Source organism: Manihot esculenta, chromosome 13, assembly GCF_001659605.2.
Source record: "Manihot esculenta cultivar AM560-2 chromosome 13, M.esculenta_v8, whole genome shotgun sequence".
Taxonomy (NCBI): Eukaryota; Viridiplantae; Streptophyta; class Magnoliopsida; order Malpighiales; family Euphorbiaceae; genus Manihot; species Manihot esculenta.
In genome coordinates, this window is record NC_035173.2 from 4,521,844 (window position 1) to 4,538,046 (window position 16,203).

Genomic DNA, 16,203 nt, shown 5'->3' on the forward strand with positions numbered 1-16,203 from the left:
AAATACTCTGCAAGCAAGCATTATAAAATATGCAAACAAACCACTTGGATTACAACATGAAAAAGGGACCAGTCTGTGAGAAGACATCTTCCATTATTTAAATAAAGCATATAACAAATTAACATCATCCTCCATAACAGATTGCAGCATTTTGATCCGCACTGTTCGTTCTGTGGAGGCAGGAAACTCTTTATCACATTTTCTTTAAGCCCGTGCAGCTGCAATATGGATCAACTCTTTATGCTGCGGAAGCCGAAGGTGAAATCCACGACTACGAAGCCATCAAATTTCAATCAAAACGGATAGTCAGGGATTAAATGTCACGAAACGACGCGTTGTGACAAAAAAGGGGGTGTTGCATAACGATAATACTGTGCGTTTTAAATGAGAGGGAAGATTGAGTTGGTTCTCCATAAACGGTTCGTATCATGTTTCTTCTTCCTTCAGACGTTGTCACTCGACTTGGAAGTTGTTATGGCAGTTGCGCTAGTTAAGTTGTTAGGCTGGTGGATCTTGGGCAGTTACTTGAGCGGGAATTCGTAACCGTTGTTAGATTCTAGCTATAAAAGAGCTGTAATCATTTGGATGAGAGTATTCTAGAAGTTCATCGAATAAAGATTGGTGGTTCTTGGATCCATTTCGTGTTTCCTTGTGTTCTATTATTCTTATCACAACAGGGAATATTCAGAGGCGTCGTTTCGGTTACATTCTCTCTCTCTCTCAATGAGAAGTGAGATGTGAGTGAAAGATGAGGGGAGAACTTCAGCATCTAGCCGTCGTCCTGGCACTTCTGATAGTCGGTGGAGGCCTCCGTAGAAGCTCTGGTGATGAAGGAGAGTTCATCGGAGACTACTCGAAGCTATCGGGAATAATAATTCCTGGTTTTGCCTCAACTCAGCTCAGAGCTTGGTCTTTCCTTGACTGCTCTTATTCTCCATTCGATTTTAACCCTCTCGACCTCGTCTGGCTTCACACCGCCAAAGTAACTCTCCATTTTTGCCGTTCTCTTTTGTTTATTTGTGTTCTTTGTTATGAGACAATCGCTCAATCCTCTAGTATTGGCTAAAACGGGTTGTTCATGTTCATTATTGTAACATTTCTTAGAATCTATTCTAGCTATCAAAATTGTAGGGAAATTAATTTCACTAGCTTTTGATGGAGGTGGTAATTGTTCTTGTTTTGTGCAGCTTCTTTCTTCTGTCAATTGTTGGCTTAAATGTATGTTGCTTGATCCTTACAATCAAACGGACCATCCTGAATGCAAGTCGCGGCCTGATAGTGGTCTTTCTGCGATTACGGAACTTGATCCTGGTTATATAACAGGTCTTTCCACCTGTTCTCTTTTGATTTTGCATCTTTTAGTTCTGGTGATTAACTTCTTGATTGGATTGCAAAGAATTCCTAATTTGTAGTCTTTATGATCTTCAGGTCCTCTTTCTTCAGTGTGGAAAGACTGGATTAAGTGGTGCATTGAGTTCGGTATTGAGGCTAATGCAATTATTGCTGTTCCATATGATTGGAGATTGGCGCCATCAATGCTTGAGGAGCGAGACCTTTATTTTCATAGGCTCAAGTTTGTCTATTTCCTACATTACTCGTTCACTACAACATCCAATTTTAGCGCTCAGAATCATCATTATCTAGTTATTTAAGCAACTGTTCCCTTGTCATTTAAGTTTGTTTTGTCTTTCCGCAAACAAGTTTTGTGATTTAGCCTTCTTCAGATTCCCACAGATAAATCGAAGTTTATGTCCATATTTCTTGAGCTTGGTATGGGACCTTGTGGTTAATTTAAGGGATTTGACTTCTGTTTACATTTATTTGCAGATTGACATTTGAAACTGCACTTAAACTTCGTGGTGGACCCTCAATTGTATTTGCCCATTCTTTGGGAAATTTTGTCTTCCGCTACTTTCTGGAATGGTTAAAGCTAGAAATTGCTCCAAAGCATTACAACCAATGGCTGGACGAACATATTCATGCCTACTTTTCTGTTGGTACAACTTATATGCATCAAAATCCATTTTCCTAAAAGGCGGATTTCCTTTGGTACCATATGAATTTATCTGACGTTATTTTGTTGGTTGATTCCAGGAGCTCCTCTTCTTGGTGCAACTGAGACTGTAAAAGCAATGCTTTTAGGAAAAACATTTGGTCTTCCTGTTTCAAAGGTTACCTATTTACTTTATTTGGTTTGACAACCCATCTTTAATTGGTGCTATCTTCCTTTTTATTTTTTTTGTTGTCAGTTCAACAGCAGTTCAAATATTTAAAATTACGGATAGTAGGCATGTCAAGATTCTTCATGACTTCCAATAAATGCAAATTAGCTAAATAGTGCTTCTAAGAGAATATAAGTTTATATAGTGACCACATAATTTTATTGTTACAGGTGCTTGGTTGAATTGGTGTTGACCACTGTGACTTTGACTAGCTTGTTAGAAGTTTAGGCATCTGTAATTTTTTTTGCATGTACCATTTAACTTGGCTACCCATTTTAACACATGCTCATGACACACTTTGCAAGATACCAGGGTACAGCTCGATTGATGTTCAATTCTTTTGCTTCCTCATTATGGATGCTGCCATTTTCAAAGTATTGTAGAGCTGATAATCCATATTGGAAACATTTCTCTGGGGCATCCAGAAAAAGTCATCAGACTTTTCAATGTGACAAGCGTGAATTTCGAGAAAATTACTCTGGATGGCCAACAAATATAGTCAATCTTGAAATCCCCTCCATCCGTCGTAAGACTCCATACTTTCATGGTTTCATCTCATAAAGGCTACATTAATTCTTAAGCTCATTTGCAATGTTATTTCATTTTTGCAGCATTTGATCCCTTTTCATCACTTCCAGAACTAGAAGTAGCTCATACCAACTTTTCTACCTGGGAATTTAGATTCCCAACTCATGTATCTTTTTCTGCTCGTGAAGTATCAGATGGGACTTTTTTCAGATCAATAGCGGACTATGATTCTGATAACAAGAGACTCTTATACCAGCTACAGAAGTGGGTATTTTCTTAATAAATATAGCAGTGATTTTTCGCTCTATTTTCTTTCCCTCCTTACTTTATATATTGAAACGACTGGCGTTGACCTTAAATATACCATTATAGTTTCATAGCCTTTAGAACTTATTACTGTTTTTAACAACTAGCCAACTGTTGACTTTTTGAATGTTGACTCATTAATTTTGGAAGAGAAGCTGCTCATTCTGAATTGTCTAAATTCTACTATGCCTTCAAAATCATGTGAAGCTGCAAATGCATTTGCCCAACATAGAGCTTTCACATAGAAAGTTTATTTTGTTTAGTGATGTTACTCAAACAATTTACCACTACTCGTGCTCTCATGAAGTCCAACTTTTCAAAATTTTCCTTAATTGCGTGATAATTTGTAGCATCCCACTTTTTCAGGTCATATCATGGTGATCCTGTTCTAAATCCGCTTACACCTTGGGATAGACCGCCTATTAAAAATGTTTTCTGCATCTACGGAATTGGTCTGAAGACTGAGGTATGATTTTCTCATCCAAGTGAATGTGTTTTTTTGTGTTTGTTAGGGGTGAGCAATTTTGAATTGTTGGTTTTGGATTTAATTAGATTCTCCCTATCCCTTTATTTTTTCACATATATAGAGATATTTTAAATATTTGGAGATATTTTAAATATTTAATTAAAAAAATAATATTTTTTATTTCAAAAATAAAATAAATTAAATAGAGTTATAATAGTTAATTTATATAATTATAATATAAAAAAGAAAGTAAATAATAATTTTAAAATGATAATAAAAAAATAGATAAAAATTATGAGATGAAATAAATATTTTTAAAAAAATAAAAATAAAAATAAACCGGTGGAACTTTGAAGCTCATACATGTGTAGCTGAAGCCTTGATCCACATCATATTCTGTTTTAAGGCCCAACTTCAAGCATATATTAGCTCGCCCAAACCCAAGTGTCAAGCCCAATTAGCAAGAGCCCACCCAAAATCAAGAGTTCTCAAGTTCCTAAGGCTACCCCTTTCAGATTTCAGCTCCTCCTTACTCTTCTCTCAGGCTTACTCTCATGGCCTCTTTCTCCAATTCATCATCCTTCTATAATCTTCTTCCTTTTTAAATCTTATTGCTTCTTTTCTTTTGTAATCTTTTTTCCCACTGTCAAGCTTGCCCCTACTAGTTTGGGATTACATCTAAGCAGTTGTTGTTGTTGTTCCTACTCTTGAGCTCACCCTCGTTGTCTTTCACTCTCTCGCCTACTATGTCTGCATGTCCCCCCCCCCCCCCCCCCGGTGTCCCTCTCTCATGTTCACCCTCATGGCCTCCTTTGCTCTGGTTCATCATCACCTTGGCACCTCTAATGTGCCTTCTTACCTTACAGCGTCCACTGTGGCACTAGCAGACTGCCAATGATTTGCATATCATCCAATAGCAAATGAGCCTCTTTTGACGGGTCCTGCGATTAACTAGCAAGTTGCTTTCTAGTTTGATTTTAACCTTTCGAAGAAAAAGAAGATGAGTGCCCTGTACAATGTAATTTTGCATGCCTTTCCATTTGGTTCTATTGAAATTGTAGGAAAATGAAAGAATGTTCCAGATTGATTAATTTTTAAGTTTTTTATTCTTATTTGTGTTGTTAATGGTAGATTATATTAATGTTCTTCCCTTTGATTTCCTGTGATTGGTTATTTCATTCGGAATTGATGACTTGAAAAAATTTTGGTTCTGCAAACTGATCGTGTGAACTGCGGAGGAAATGGATTAAAATCTATGAATCAAACTGAACTGAACCAAAATTTTTCTTTCATTTTGATGTCGTCTCCTATGTATTTGGTTCAGTTTACAAAAGTTTGCTTTTTGGTCATTGCAGTTTGATTTGGTTCAAAGCCAAACCAATTGATTTATTTATTTATTTTTTTTTTTGCCAAAACCAAACCAATTGATTGATTTTTGTAGTCACTAGTCAGTGATGAACATAAAAGTTAAATAGATATCATCTCTAAAATAAAAATGAATGTTAGGAATATGAAATAAGTTAAAAATTAAACTTTCTTAACTATCTCTGTAAATTGAAGCTGTTTTGAAAATTGACAAATTTATGAATTTGCTAGTTCAAATGTTTGAATATTAACTATTTTTTAATTACCCTAATCTTGATTAAAAGAACATAAATTAAGTATAAATTTTATTAAAATTTATGCCGAAAAATCTAAAGTTTAACAAATGCACTAAACTAAATTATCAAAGAAATCGTAGAATTTAGTGAAACATCAGAATAAGTAAAAAGAAGGAGTACAAATTAAAACATATAGTTCTTTACCAAGTAATTTATACTTTAAAAATGATTCGATGTGCTGCTAACTGCATGCAGGCTTTATTATCACTTACATGCATAACTGCTTTTTCCTCTATTATTTCAATGGCTGATAGTTTATTTGCACTTTGCTAGTTTTTGCTCATGACTAGGGATGATAGTTTTGGTATTTGGGTAATGGAAATACAGGTTGGTTACTATCTTGCACGAAGCGGTAAGCCTTACCCTCGTAATTGGATCTTAACAGATGTCATTTATGAGCTTGAAGGATCTCTATTCTCCAGGCAAGTGCAATCCTCACTGTTTCTATAAGAAGTTTTAAACAATGAACCATAGAAGCATGGAAACATTTACTTTGAGTATTGTTTTATTTTATTGATTGATGACTGAATATATACTTGCACCTGTAGGATTAACACATTGAACAACTCTACTAATATATTTACCTATTGAACATCTAAACGTATAGAAATTATAATAATTAAATATAAATTAGCCATATTTATTATATTTACTGGGAAAAAAAAGATCACGCATATTACTGGCTTCAATTTATATTTGTTGACTGTGTACTAAATTTTTATAAACAAGAGTGATTTTATTATTCTATGAAAGTTTAGAACGCGATAAAGTATAGTCAACAAGTGACACTACAACTTTCTGTTACAAGTTATCAATAACATTTTTAATTTGTGTAAATTTGTTATGATTTTTATAAGTTTAAGTGTTTAATGGATTAAATTTTTAATTCAGGTGTTTAATGGGTTAATCTCAAACAGTAAATGCATATTTGGCCATTTATTTGTTGTTGGTTTTCTTTTGTAATATCATGTCCACTGTAAGCGGAAAGGAAGAAATTTTAGGCTCTCTGTGTGTATATGAGTGCGATGAGGAGCATGTATTAAACCCGTGGCTCTTGATAATTAGTCTGCATTCAGTATAGTTCATCGTTTTGGGGCTTCAGCAGTAATCATGAGAGAGTGGTAGTGAATGTGGTGGTGATTGCTCATTGGTTCTTGCTGTCCTCATTATCAGATTTACAGCACAACAGAAGTAGTTTTGTGAAATTTGGCATAAAGAGCAAATCATGAACAAGCATAAACAATAGTGCATGTCTCTGTTGTAGCTTATCCAAGTGGTCTTTTTATATTGTTGCCATAAAAGCTTTTTAATATATCTCCATTATATTATAGTTGAATTTGTTATGCAATGTTTAATCATAGGCCTTACAAAAAGAGCAGAAATGATAAAGGAAAAAAAAAAGAATTGCTTTTTAGAAGATAGCTGAAAAAGTGATGCAAATTTAATAATAATACAAATTAATGGTAGAATCAATTTTCACACGTTGAACTAAGGTGATGAAGGAAATTTAACTAAATAGAAGCATAATTATGTTGAGGAATCTCACTTAATTTAAACAGCCGAAGTTTTTTAATTTATTACGTCCCAGTTATTTTTTTCCCAGTTAACCTGAAGGAGCAAAAGGAAATTAAACATTTAATATGTCTGTTCAGCCTTTCATGTTATTAATGTCCTTCTGTCTTATCAAAAGTTGGCTGTTACAACCAGTGGCTACTGGCTTCACTGAGAGTATTAATACCTCCACTACCTGTGTTAATTCATCTTCATTCATTGGACAATGAGTATATTCTTTTATGGCAATTGTCACAAAATAATTTTTCATGTTATCCGCTGCAGCTTGGTTATGTTGAAAAGCATGTTTACATAGAGCACAGTTGTGCATATCCTCCATCTCAAACCAGATATTATCACTGATATATTCGCCTGGTTCTTTTTTGAGTTTTAACTTGTATGTTACACATATGTGCTCTCTTGTAGGTCAGGGAATCTGGTTGAGGGGAATCCTGGACCTGCAAGTGGGGATGGAACAGTAAGCTCATGAAATATGACATTTAATGTGCTGTATGGAATTGTATGCGTGGCTTTAGCTTCAATTAAGCAGTTAGCATATTCTGTTCCAGGTATCATATAATTCTCTCTCTTTGTGCAAGAACTGGCTTGGACCAAAAGTTAACATAACAAGAGCTCCTCAGGTACTTGTAATCTGATTAATGTGATGCATCATGCATGCATGAGCTTCTGCAGGTGGCATTTGCGTTTGTTAGTAATATTTTGCTGCAGTGTGATCTTGGAAGCAGAAACAAATAACTGCAGCAACTAGTAATGCATTATACTTGTGTCATAAATATGTAGGAGAATATCTAGATTTGTTATGTATGACATGTATAACTACAAATATGGCTGTTCATTTGTTCCAAGGACAGGGAAATGCTTCCAAGTTCCAAAATTTCCTTCTGAAAAGTAGCTCATTATGGTAACATTATTTAGGTCTTTGCACCTATATTAAGCTTCCATATCTTCTCCGTTTGCAGTCAGAGCATGATGGGTCTGACGTACAGGTGGAACTAAATGTAGGACATCAGCATGAAGCAGATATAATTCCCAACATGACAAGGTCTCGATCGGTAAAATACATTACATATTATGAAGATTCTGAAAGCATTCCAGAAAAGAAGACAGCAGTTTGGGAGCTTGATAAAGGTCTGTTGCATTTCCCTGTAGTGTGAATGAACTGATTAGGACACTTATCAACTGAAAATGACACTCCTGTAGAATTTCTATATCAAATAGTTGATTTATTTTATTGGAGGCAATCTGCTATAGCTAAGGATCATTGATCTTGTAGATGATGTAATCACAGTATCAAGTCAAATATTTGGTTCTCATAGACTTAGCATGGGGTTCAGTTACATTTCCTAGTTATCTAAACCAAAATTAAGTTGGGAATTTTGGAAGAACTAAATTTTAGGATATATCTTAGGCTTCTTAGTTAAATGTCTAGGGAATAAGAATAGCAGCATTTTATCGGAGAAGTTCCTTTGATGCCAAGCAATTCCCTTTCTTTGCTTATTCCTGCACTCCTGCTTTTGGGAAACTAAAGCGACAAGGTGAAGGTGGGATTTTAGTAATAAGGTAGAAAGTTTGAATACTAATCCTCTCTTCTGTTATTTTCTGCAATGGCATTTTTAATATGATCTTACATGAATCATATGTTGTTGGCTTTGTGTCTGAAATAATGTTTGACTGCGCATGAATAGCAGCAGCAAGGATTTATTTCTTACTAATTAAATTGTAGTTGTCTTCATGCAGTAAATCACAGGAGCATTGTTAGATCCGCTGTTCTAATGCGAGAGTTGTGGCTCCAGATGTGGCATGATATCCATCCTGATAAAAAATCAGAATTTGTTACAAAAGGTGAATTTCACATTATTTGTTCTCCCTGTTTTGTGGCTTAATCCATTTTCACCGAGTATATCATCTCTAATAGCTAAGCGTGGACCTTTGAGGGATGATGATTGCTATTGGAACTATAAGAAGGCTCGGTGTGCGTTGCCTGAATACTGTGAATATAGGTTTCTATTTCTCTACTAAAAGCTTTCTTTATCAACCTTTCTTTCCTTTTGCTCATTTAATGTGCATGCAGGTACCTTTTGGGGGATGTTCACCTGGGACAGAGTTGTAGGTTGAAGAATTCTTCAGCTCATACGCTTTTGCATTACCTATAGAATGGAGGTACCAACTTTTCCTCAGACCAATAATTATATGTTGGAAATCAGAAGTTATATGATTGAAAGTAGCAAACTCCCGCATTCCCAAAAAGTAGCCACTTTACCTTTGCCTATCATTATTTTGTAGAACGAAAAATCCTTGAAAATATACCAAGTTACAATTAATTTAGTTTGGAGTTAATGAGGGTAGAATAGGAAAATCGCTAAAGATTTTCTTTTTTTTTTTATTCCATATACAATAATATAATTTATGTCCAAGCTTTAGAGCAAAGGTGCTTTGGAATTTTGTATGCTATTCCACTTAATTACGTGATATGGTAACAATGAAATCAACCATCTCATTTCCCCATGTCAGCATCACTTGTGGTCTGGTAAGCCCTTTCGTTTCTCATATGTAGCTCACATAAGCTATCACATTCGCAAGTATTAGATTTAGAAAATTTGTAATTAGATGTTATTATAATTCTATTAATCTGCTTACAGAGTGATCCATATTCTCTCTTGCCTCAGTTACTGGCATTGGCAGTTTGGCACTGTTTCATTCCTACAAGCTCTTGCCAATTGTAGCTGCAACTGTTTTGTACTCTTTTGGAAGCTGGAACTCAAGCTATTAGGCCATTTCCTTGATGCATTGTGATAATGAGACAGAACCTAGAAGCCTCAGAATGGATGGTGGTCTTTGTCTCTGTTGGGAATTCTAAAGCATCCGGCTTCAAATTATAATACTACCCAATTCTGGCATAGCTAATCTTCCTTCCTGTTAGTTTCTCATAAGTGCATACTTGAGCTCTAACCATTACAGCACCAAAAGCAGATTCTCAACTTCATGTATGTGCAGTACACTAACATAGTTGATAAGATGCTAATTGAGGGTTGTGTTTTCCAGTAGAAAATGACTGGTCCAGCACAGAGAACCAAATAAGTCTCGGCTCCAGCAAGAATGGAACCCTAAAATTTTTTGAAGCATGTGTCTACTGAATGGTTACTGAATACATTTTTGTCTAATTGCCTCCCCAGTGCCTTGCAAACAGGTTAATAAAAATTGAAACAGATTGTTCTGTAACACACTTAAAAGCTTTGAAAAAATTCAATTCACCACTAATTCTCTTGTTCTGTGACACACATAAAAGAATTCAATTCTTTTTAACTTAAATTCAATTCTTTTCTTACATAATAAATTATTGCAAAATAAAAGGGTAAACAAGCAGATTTGAGGGCTTTTTCTTTTTCAAGTTAAAAAAAAAAAAAAATTTCTTAAATCATAGTTTGAAAAATATTTTTTTTCGGATCAGCATAAAATGTGATAGAGTCTACTGTGTTTTAAAAAGCGATAAAAAAGAATAAATAAATAAATAATTTATTTAGATATATTACCGCATCTTTGAGATGCGGTAATGCATGAGTGCAGCACTAAATGCAAATATAAATTTAATTTTTATTTATTTAATTATATATTAAATTTATAAAATATAATTATAAAAATTTATATTAATATTAATTCATTTAAATTATTTATAATATAATATTATATTTATTAATTTATATAATTTAATTATATATTAAATTTATATAAATATAATTATAAAAATTATACTAATATTGTTATAAATATTAATTATTTTAATTTATTTACGATAAAATATTATATCTTTCATATCTATAATAATATTTTATTATTTTTATTATAATTAATTTATAAATATTTATAAATTATAAAAATTATAAAAAATTAAATTTTATTTTATTTTATACTTTTTTCTCATGTCAAAATATTTTATAAATATTGATTTTTACTATTTTTATAACATCCACAAATATTGATAGCTGAAAGTGACAGTATAAATGATGACCACCGATCATATATAACTCCATATTCTCTAAAAAGAAAGAGACTTTATATAGCACGAGAGGATATTTAATATTTTTAGTATTATTTTTTAACTTTATTATTTGTATATGTATTAATTTATTTTTATTACATTCTACTGTTTTAATATATAGTTAATTAAATTAATAAAATATAATATAATAATTAATTAAATAAAAATTAATTAATATTAATACAATTTTTATAACTATAATTTGTAAATTTAATATATAATTAATTACATTAAATATAATAATTAATTAAATAAAAATTTATTAAATAATATTTTTATAATTTTTATAATTATATTTTATAAATTTAATATATAATTAAATAAATAAAATTAATTAAATATAATAATTAATTAAATAAAAATTAAATTTATACTCGGCCGCACTCGTACAAAGATGCGGTAATATATCTAAATAAAATTTTTTTTACTTATTCTTTCCTATCACATTTTTACTTTAATTTTAGAATGCGATAAAATCACTTTTCATTTTAATTCGAGAAAAATTATTTCTCGGACTAGGGTTTTGAGAATTTTTTTTTTTTTTTTAACTTGGAAAAAGCAAAAAGCCCTGGATTTGAATTGGAGCCTTGCATTGAAAGTTTTCCCTTACATTCATTTTCACTCATAGGGCCAAATTTGGCTGTATTTAATTCATGGAGAGAAGCTAAGGACAATAAGTGGTACCAATGTTGTAGAAGTTTATCTGCGAAAAGTCTTCCGTCAAAATATGTTACTGGCTAAAGTTGTTTTCTGAAGTAGTTGTCCTCTTGAATGGGACAATTGCCTCATGGGAAATCAAGTGATCAGCCCTGATCAAAGGGTAGTCTTTTATTCTTATCTCTCTCTATCTGGGAAGATATGACTGATTTGTTTTAATTGAGGAAAAGCAAGCCTCCTAAAGGAGCTGGGTTACTGTTAAGTTGTGTAACAGGTGCTGCATTTTTACTGAAGCGACATCAAATATAGCCTTCAAAGAAAATTTTAGGTTTTTATTTTCACATTACAAAATTTACTATTGTTTTAATTAAAATAATATTTATCAATCAATTGGATGTATGTACTCGAATACATTGGAAAAGGTTAAATCAAAACTATAAATCTTAGAACAAGTGCGCCATAATCTTATAGAAAACGGACCTACATCACCTATTAAAAGACTTCACATTTATCTACAAAGTTGAAAACGATACTACTACCATAAGCCCCTAAATCAACAAAATACCATACCCTTTTCGTATTCAGAGATTCTAGTCTTCCTCCTATTCTTCTCTATTTCACCTATTCTTAATTCCAATCCTAAGAATAGAGGCATAAAAGTTTATACAGCAGCATCAGATGCTTTAGACTTCTGCTTCATTCTGATACAGATATTGCACACTTTTAAAAAATTGTTATTCCTAATGCCAAGACCTCTCTTTTCATGCAAATCATCTTTTTCATTGCCAAATGACAGCAAATTTTGCAATTAGATACTAAACTTTGTTCAGCAATACTAACTGTTTTAGCAGCTATTAATTGAATATATAATCACTCTAGACAACGTTTGATTAGGAGCACAAGCACTTTTGTGGCCTATCTTTCATCTTTGTTCATAGTGAATTTTGCATGGGAGAATGTGGCATATGGGGGAAAACTGTAAATCATTTAATGAAGTATCATTTGTTTTGTTAATTGTTAAACAACCAGTGATTAACAGAAAATAGAGCAATTGCCTTTCTTGGCGGTTCTTCTAGGATTAGAAACTCTTATATCTTCTAGCTCCAGAGTTCTCTTTCTTAAAAATCACAATTACACTACCCTGTTACTAAAAGCTCAAACAGAAGTATTTTCTTTTTTTAACAAATAATTTAGATTTCAAATTAATTGTCTACATCAAGAATTACTTCAGTATTAGCTTTCTAATGTATCATTCAATTGCTTAGGTTTCTAACGTATTATGATTCATAAATATGGGGAGATGCAAAGGCAATGGAAACTTTTGTTTGATGTTGCCAGTTGAAAATGTAATATTCTATATTTGCCTGAAACCTACAAGCAATCTCAATAAATATCTATGCAATTCATAGGGCAAGAAAGATAATTGAAACACACATGAAAACACAACATAACACTGGTGCAGACAAACTCTGGCTATCTCTTTTTGATCTCAAAGGAATAATTTAGATCCATATGACATCTTCTGTCGTCATCTTCAAACTGCATGGAACAATGACAAGAATGTAAGTCCGAGTTCATTAGAAATGTGGAAGGGCAATTTTATAATGCAGTGTAATGTTTTAGATACGTAGTCAGAGTTAAAGAAAGTAAAAAAATTTTTAAAAATTTAGAGTACTGCCCATCAACAATTGTAGATAATATGCACTTTCAGGAACTAACAGTTAGCTGCTATAGCAATCAATGAAATTACAGGCCAAATGGCTCGGTCATAGAGCCATCACCATTATCGGTAACACCACTCTTCTCCTCATATGCACGAAGAAGGGCTGAGTCAGAAGAATCTCCTTAGTTTCCATTAGGTGTGCCCATCACAAATTGAATTTTATTATGGTTTATGATATGTAACATAGTAAATTGATCTGAATATATCTCCAGAAAGTGCGAGAAACCAAGAAAAGCATCCAACTAGGTCATCCCACCGAATTCCCAAACAGAAGGGAAGAAAAATGGGAGAACAAGTTCAGATATCAAAAATAAAAACAATGCAGACTCTCACGTAACTGAATTTTCCCAAGTAACCAAAAGCACAAACCAGTCATAGTGAGCATAACCTCTCTTCTAGATCTTAAACATTATAACATCAATTGGCACGAATATGTTGTTTGTTATACCTTAAGCTTTGCCGAGTAAATTCCCCTTGCCAGCACACCAGATGGAGTAGTCTCCTCCTCCAAAACATGCTCATATGGTTCCCGCTGAGGAGCAAAAGTACCCAACATACCTTTGCTTTGATCAACTGACAATCAATGGAAAACAACCATAAATATTAAATAGTATACTACAAAAGCTAAAACAACCAAACTAAAAGAAAGAAAGAAGAAGCAGGCCAAGAACAGGAATGAATCATTGCTTGGCATCCAGTAGCCCTAGTATATCGAGGTCACAAGATTGTTCTCTCTCTCAATCTTGATATGAGCTTTTCTTGGCAGTGCAACATCAAATAAAATTGATATGCCCATGATTAAACATTTGGTTGAAGGAGATTTCTTTCCTCATTATTGTGGCTGCTAATATAAAGGTTGAAATTTAGAAAATTTCTTCTGGTATTCCTAAAGGTTAATGCACCAAGAGAAATGTGCTCTCTCAAAACTTAAGGTTTGAAGAATTTCCTTACCCTGGCATGACATTGAAGGTAAGATCACAAGCTGAAAATGGGAAATCATAATTAACGTTTCATTTTTGTTTTTGCTATCAAATGTATCCTAAACCTATCATAACGGTGAAAAAGCTATCCACATAACCGACTCCAATACAATGAGATCATTTGTCAAGGCTAAGAAGTATGGCAACTTCAGTCTGGCAAATTCTTCTCCAAGGTGGATTAGATAAGTCTACAAGACTATTCTCCTACAATCATAATTTAAGAACTTTAAATGCAAAATAGGAAAATGATTCTGCACCTTGGATTCCCCCCTTCCATACAGTATTCTTGTAGGTTAGTCCAGAAACAATGTTGTGTAGCACACTAAATTTTAGCTTAAGTTGATAATGAGATCCTTCTTTGAGAGTAAAAAGGACTTGACCGCTCCGATTAGCATCAACAGGTAAGGGAGTATTGATTTCCCCAAAGTCATTGGATATAATTCCTATGGAATGAAACTTCACTTCAGGTTCCATTTGATCTAACAAAACAAAACAACACAAACAGCATCATTATGAACTAGTGGTGATGTGAAGCATGACAAAGCCAGATGCAGAATACAAGATAGTGAATAAAAAAGGCTCCATTTTACAAACCATTTAAATCACCCTCAACACAACCAAGCAGCTTCTCTTTCCACCTCCTTAAGCTATCATCATCCTGCAATTATATAGCAACCCAGAAAATTTTTCAGGTATAGAAGTGAGCCAATCACAGGAAAATACTTGAGTAAGAGGAAAAACCCATCTAAAGACAAAAACAACTGAGAAAAGATTGTCCCATTAGTTGCTGTTAAAATAAGAAAAATAGATGTACTAGGCAAAGAAAATTGTTGATTTTAGCTAATGTTGCTAGGCTTCTCAAATTGAAACACACAATTGGGTCAAGTTTTAGTAAATTCTCTTTCTGAGCAACCAAACAGAAAGGGTAAGTACAAGTTCAGGACTTGATGAAAGATAAAAGGTGCTAAGATAAAAAATTTTTGAAGATAGACATGAAGTTCAAAAATTAAAGGATTGCTATAGGGGGGAAAAAGAGAAAATCAAAATAACACCTTGTCTTTTTCAATTTGTTCCTTGAGAGAGAGCAAAGGCCCAGGTACAAAGCCAGCAACAGGAACCCCATTATCCTCATCCTCATCCTCTTCCTCACCATCATCAATAACAGTTTCAGCTGGTGCTTTCTCTGCCATTTCCTTTTGCCTTTCTTGTTTCTCACTAACAATTCCTGTTGTGGATGGACCTGCTTCCACTCTTTTCCCACCCTCCATTTCTCTCCCTCTCTCTCTCTACTGTGACTTCTCAACTTTAGAATCCAGAAGGGAAGGATTTTGGATTCAAAAGTTTGCAGACAGAGCAGCGGCAGTCTCCCTGGATGCTTTCTCTCTCCAATGGAGAGTTTGTTTGTTCCTTTATCTTAATTTCACTCTCAGATGTGTGCGAGTTTCGAAGCGGAAAGTGGAGATGGAGCCTATACTGGTTTTCAAAAAATATAGAGGTAATGGAAAAAAAACTTTAAAAATAATCATATTTTATTGCAATTAAATTTTATATTTTTTTAATTAAAATTTAATTTTTTAAAATTATTATAAAATTATTGATAAAAATTAAAAAAATTGATTAATGATATAATTAATAATTTTTAAATATATTTAATAATAAAAAAATAATTTTGTAATTTTATAAATTTTAAATTAATAGATATATTTAGTTAAATATTAAAAGATAAAATATATTTAATAAAAAATAAAAATATAAAATGAAATTATAATAAAAATAAGTTATCTCATAGGTATGAATTATTTTTATAATTAATTATATAAATAATATATTTTTATCTACTAAATTAAATCCAGTCTAATTATTAGACGACGTTATCAAACTGAAGATAATAAAATATTTATAAAGAGGATTAAAAACTTCACTCATGAGCTAATATATATATATATATATATATAATCAATAAATTGCTATCGTCACTGCTTTGATCGCGCCAAAGCTTTTCTCGTGAATGCTCTCTAGTTTCTACCCTCTACTAATGTGTCACTCCCAAAT

The 16,203-nt window shown here is 32.9% G+C and overlaps 2 protein-coding genes across 3 annotated transcripts; one reads left to right on the forward strand and one right to left on the reverse strand.

Moving 5' to 3' along the window:
• Positions 1–400: 400 nt before the first annotated feature.
• On the forward strand, positions 401–9,913 carry LOC110630409 (phospholipid--sterol O-acyltransferase). Of its 2 annotated transcripts, XM_021777899.2 has the most exons (16): positions 401–982; positions 1,188–1,323; positions 1,429–1,573; positions 1,828–1,997; positions 2,095–2,171; positions 2,535–2,748; positions 2,834–3,014; positions 3,423–3,522; positions 5,511–5,605; positions 7,161–7,212; positions 7,304–7,375; positions 7,715–7,883; positions 8,493–8,597; positions 8,671–8,755; positions 8,827–8,915; positions 9,422–9,913. In XM_021777899.2, exons 1-15 carry the CDS (start codon positions 749–751, stop codon positions 8,906–8,908), a joined length of 1,917 nt encoding a protein of 638 aa, XP_021633591.1. In that variant the 5' UTR covers positions 401–748; the 3' UTR covers positions 8,909–8,915; positions 9,422–9,913. The 2 variants fall into 2 exon arrangements, with proteins under 2 accessions (XP_021633591.1, XP_021633593.1); XM_021777901.2 differs by lacking the exon at positions 8,671–8,755.
• A 2,873-nt stretch (positions 9,914–12,786) lies between these two features.
• LOC110629558 (rho GDP-dissociation inhibitor 1) lies at positions 12,787–15,621 on the reverse strand. Its single transcript, XM_021776584.2, has 5 exons — positions 15,204–15,621; positions 14,746–14,809; positions 14,409–14,630; positions 13,620–13,744; positions 12,787–12,987 (listed from the first exon to the last, which is right to left on the reverse strand). Exons 1-5 carry the CDS (start codon positions 15,417–15,419, stop codon positions 12,922–12,924), a joined length of 693 nt encoding a protein of 230 aa, XP_021632276.1. The 5' UTR covers positions 15,420–15,621; the 3' UTR covers positions 12,787–12,921.
• Positions 15,622–16,203: the final 582 nt, after the last annotated feature.

Coding starts and splice junctions, on each gene's coding strand:
- LOC110630409 (XM_021777899.2), top strand. CDS start 749: ATGAGGGGAGAACTTCAGCATCTAGCCGTCGTCCTGGCACTTCTGATA. Junction 7,213..7,303: donor CTGCAAGTGGGGATGGAACA/GTAAGCTCATGA, acceptor ATTCTGTTCCAG/GTATCATATAATTCTCTCTC. Junction 7,884..8,492: donor AGTTTGGGAGCTTGATAAAG/GTCTGTTGCATT, acceptor GTCTTCATGCAG/TAAATCACAGGAGCATTGTT.
- LOC110629558 (XM_021776584.2), bottom strand. CDS start 15,419: ATGGAGGGTGGGAAAAGAGTGGAAGCAGGTCCATCCACAACAGGAATT. Junction 14,631..14,745: donor TGTTGAGGGTGATTTAAATG/GTTTGTAAAATG, acceptor TTGTTTTGTTAG/ATCAAATGGAACCTGAAGTG. Junction 13,745..14,408: donor ATGGAAGGGGGGAATCCAAG/GTGCAGAATCAT, acceptor ATTGATTGTCAG/TTGATCAAAGCAAAGGTATG.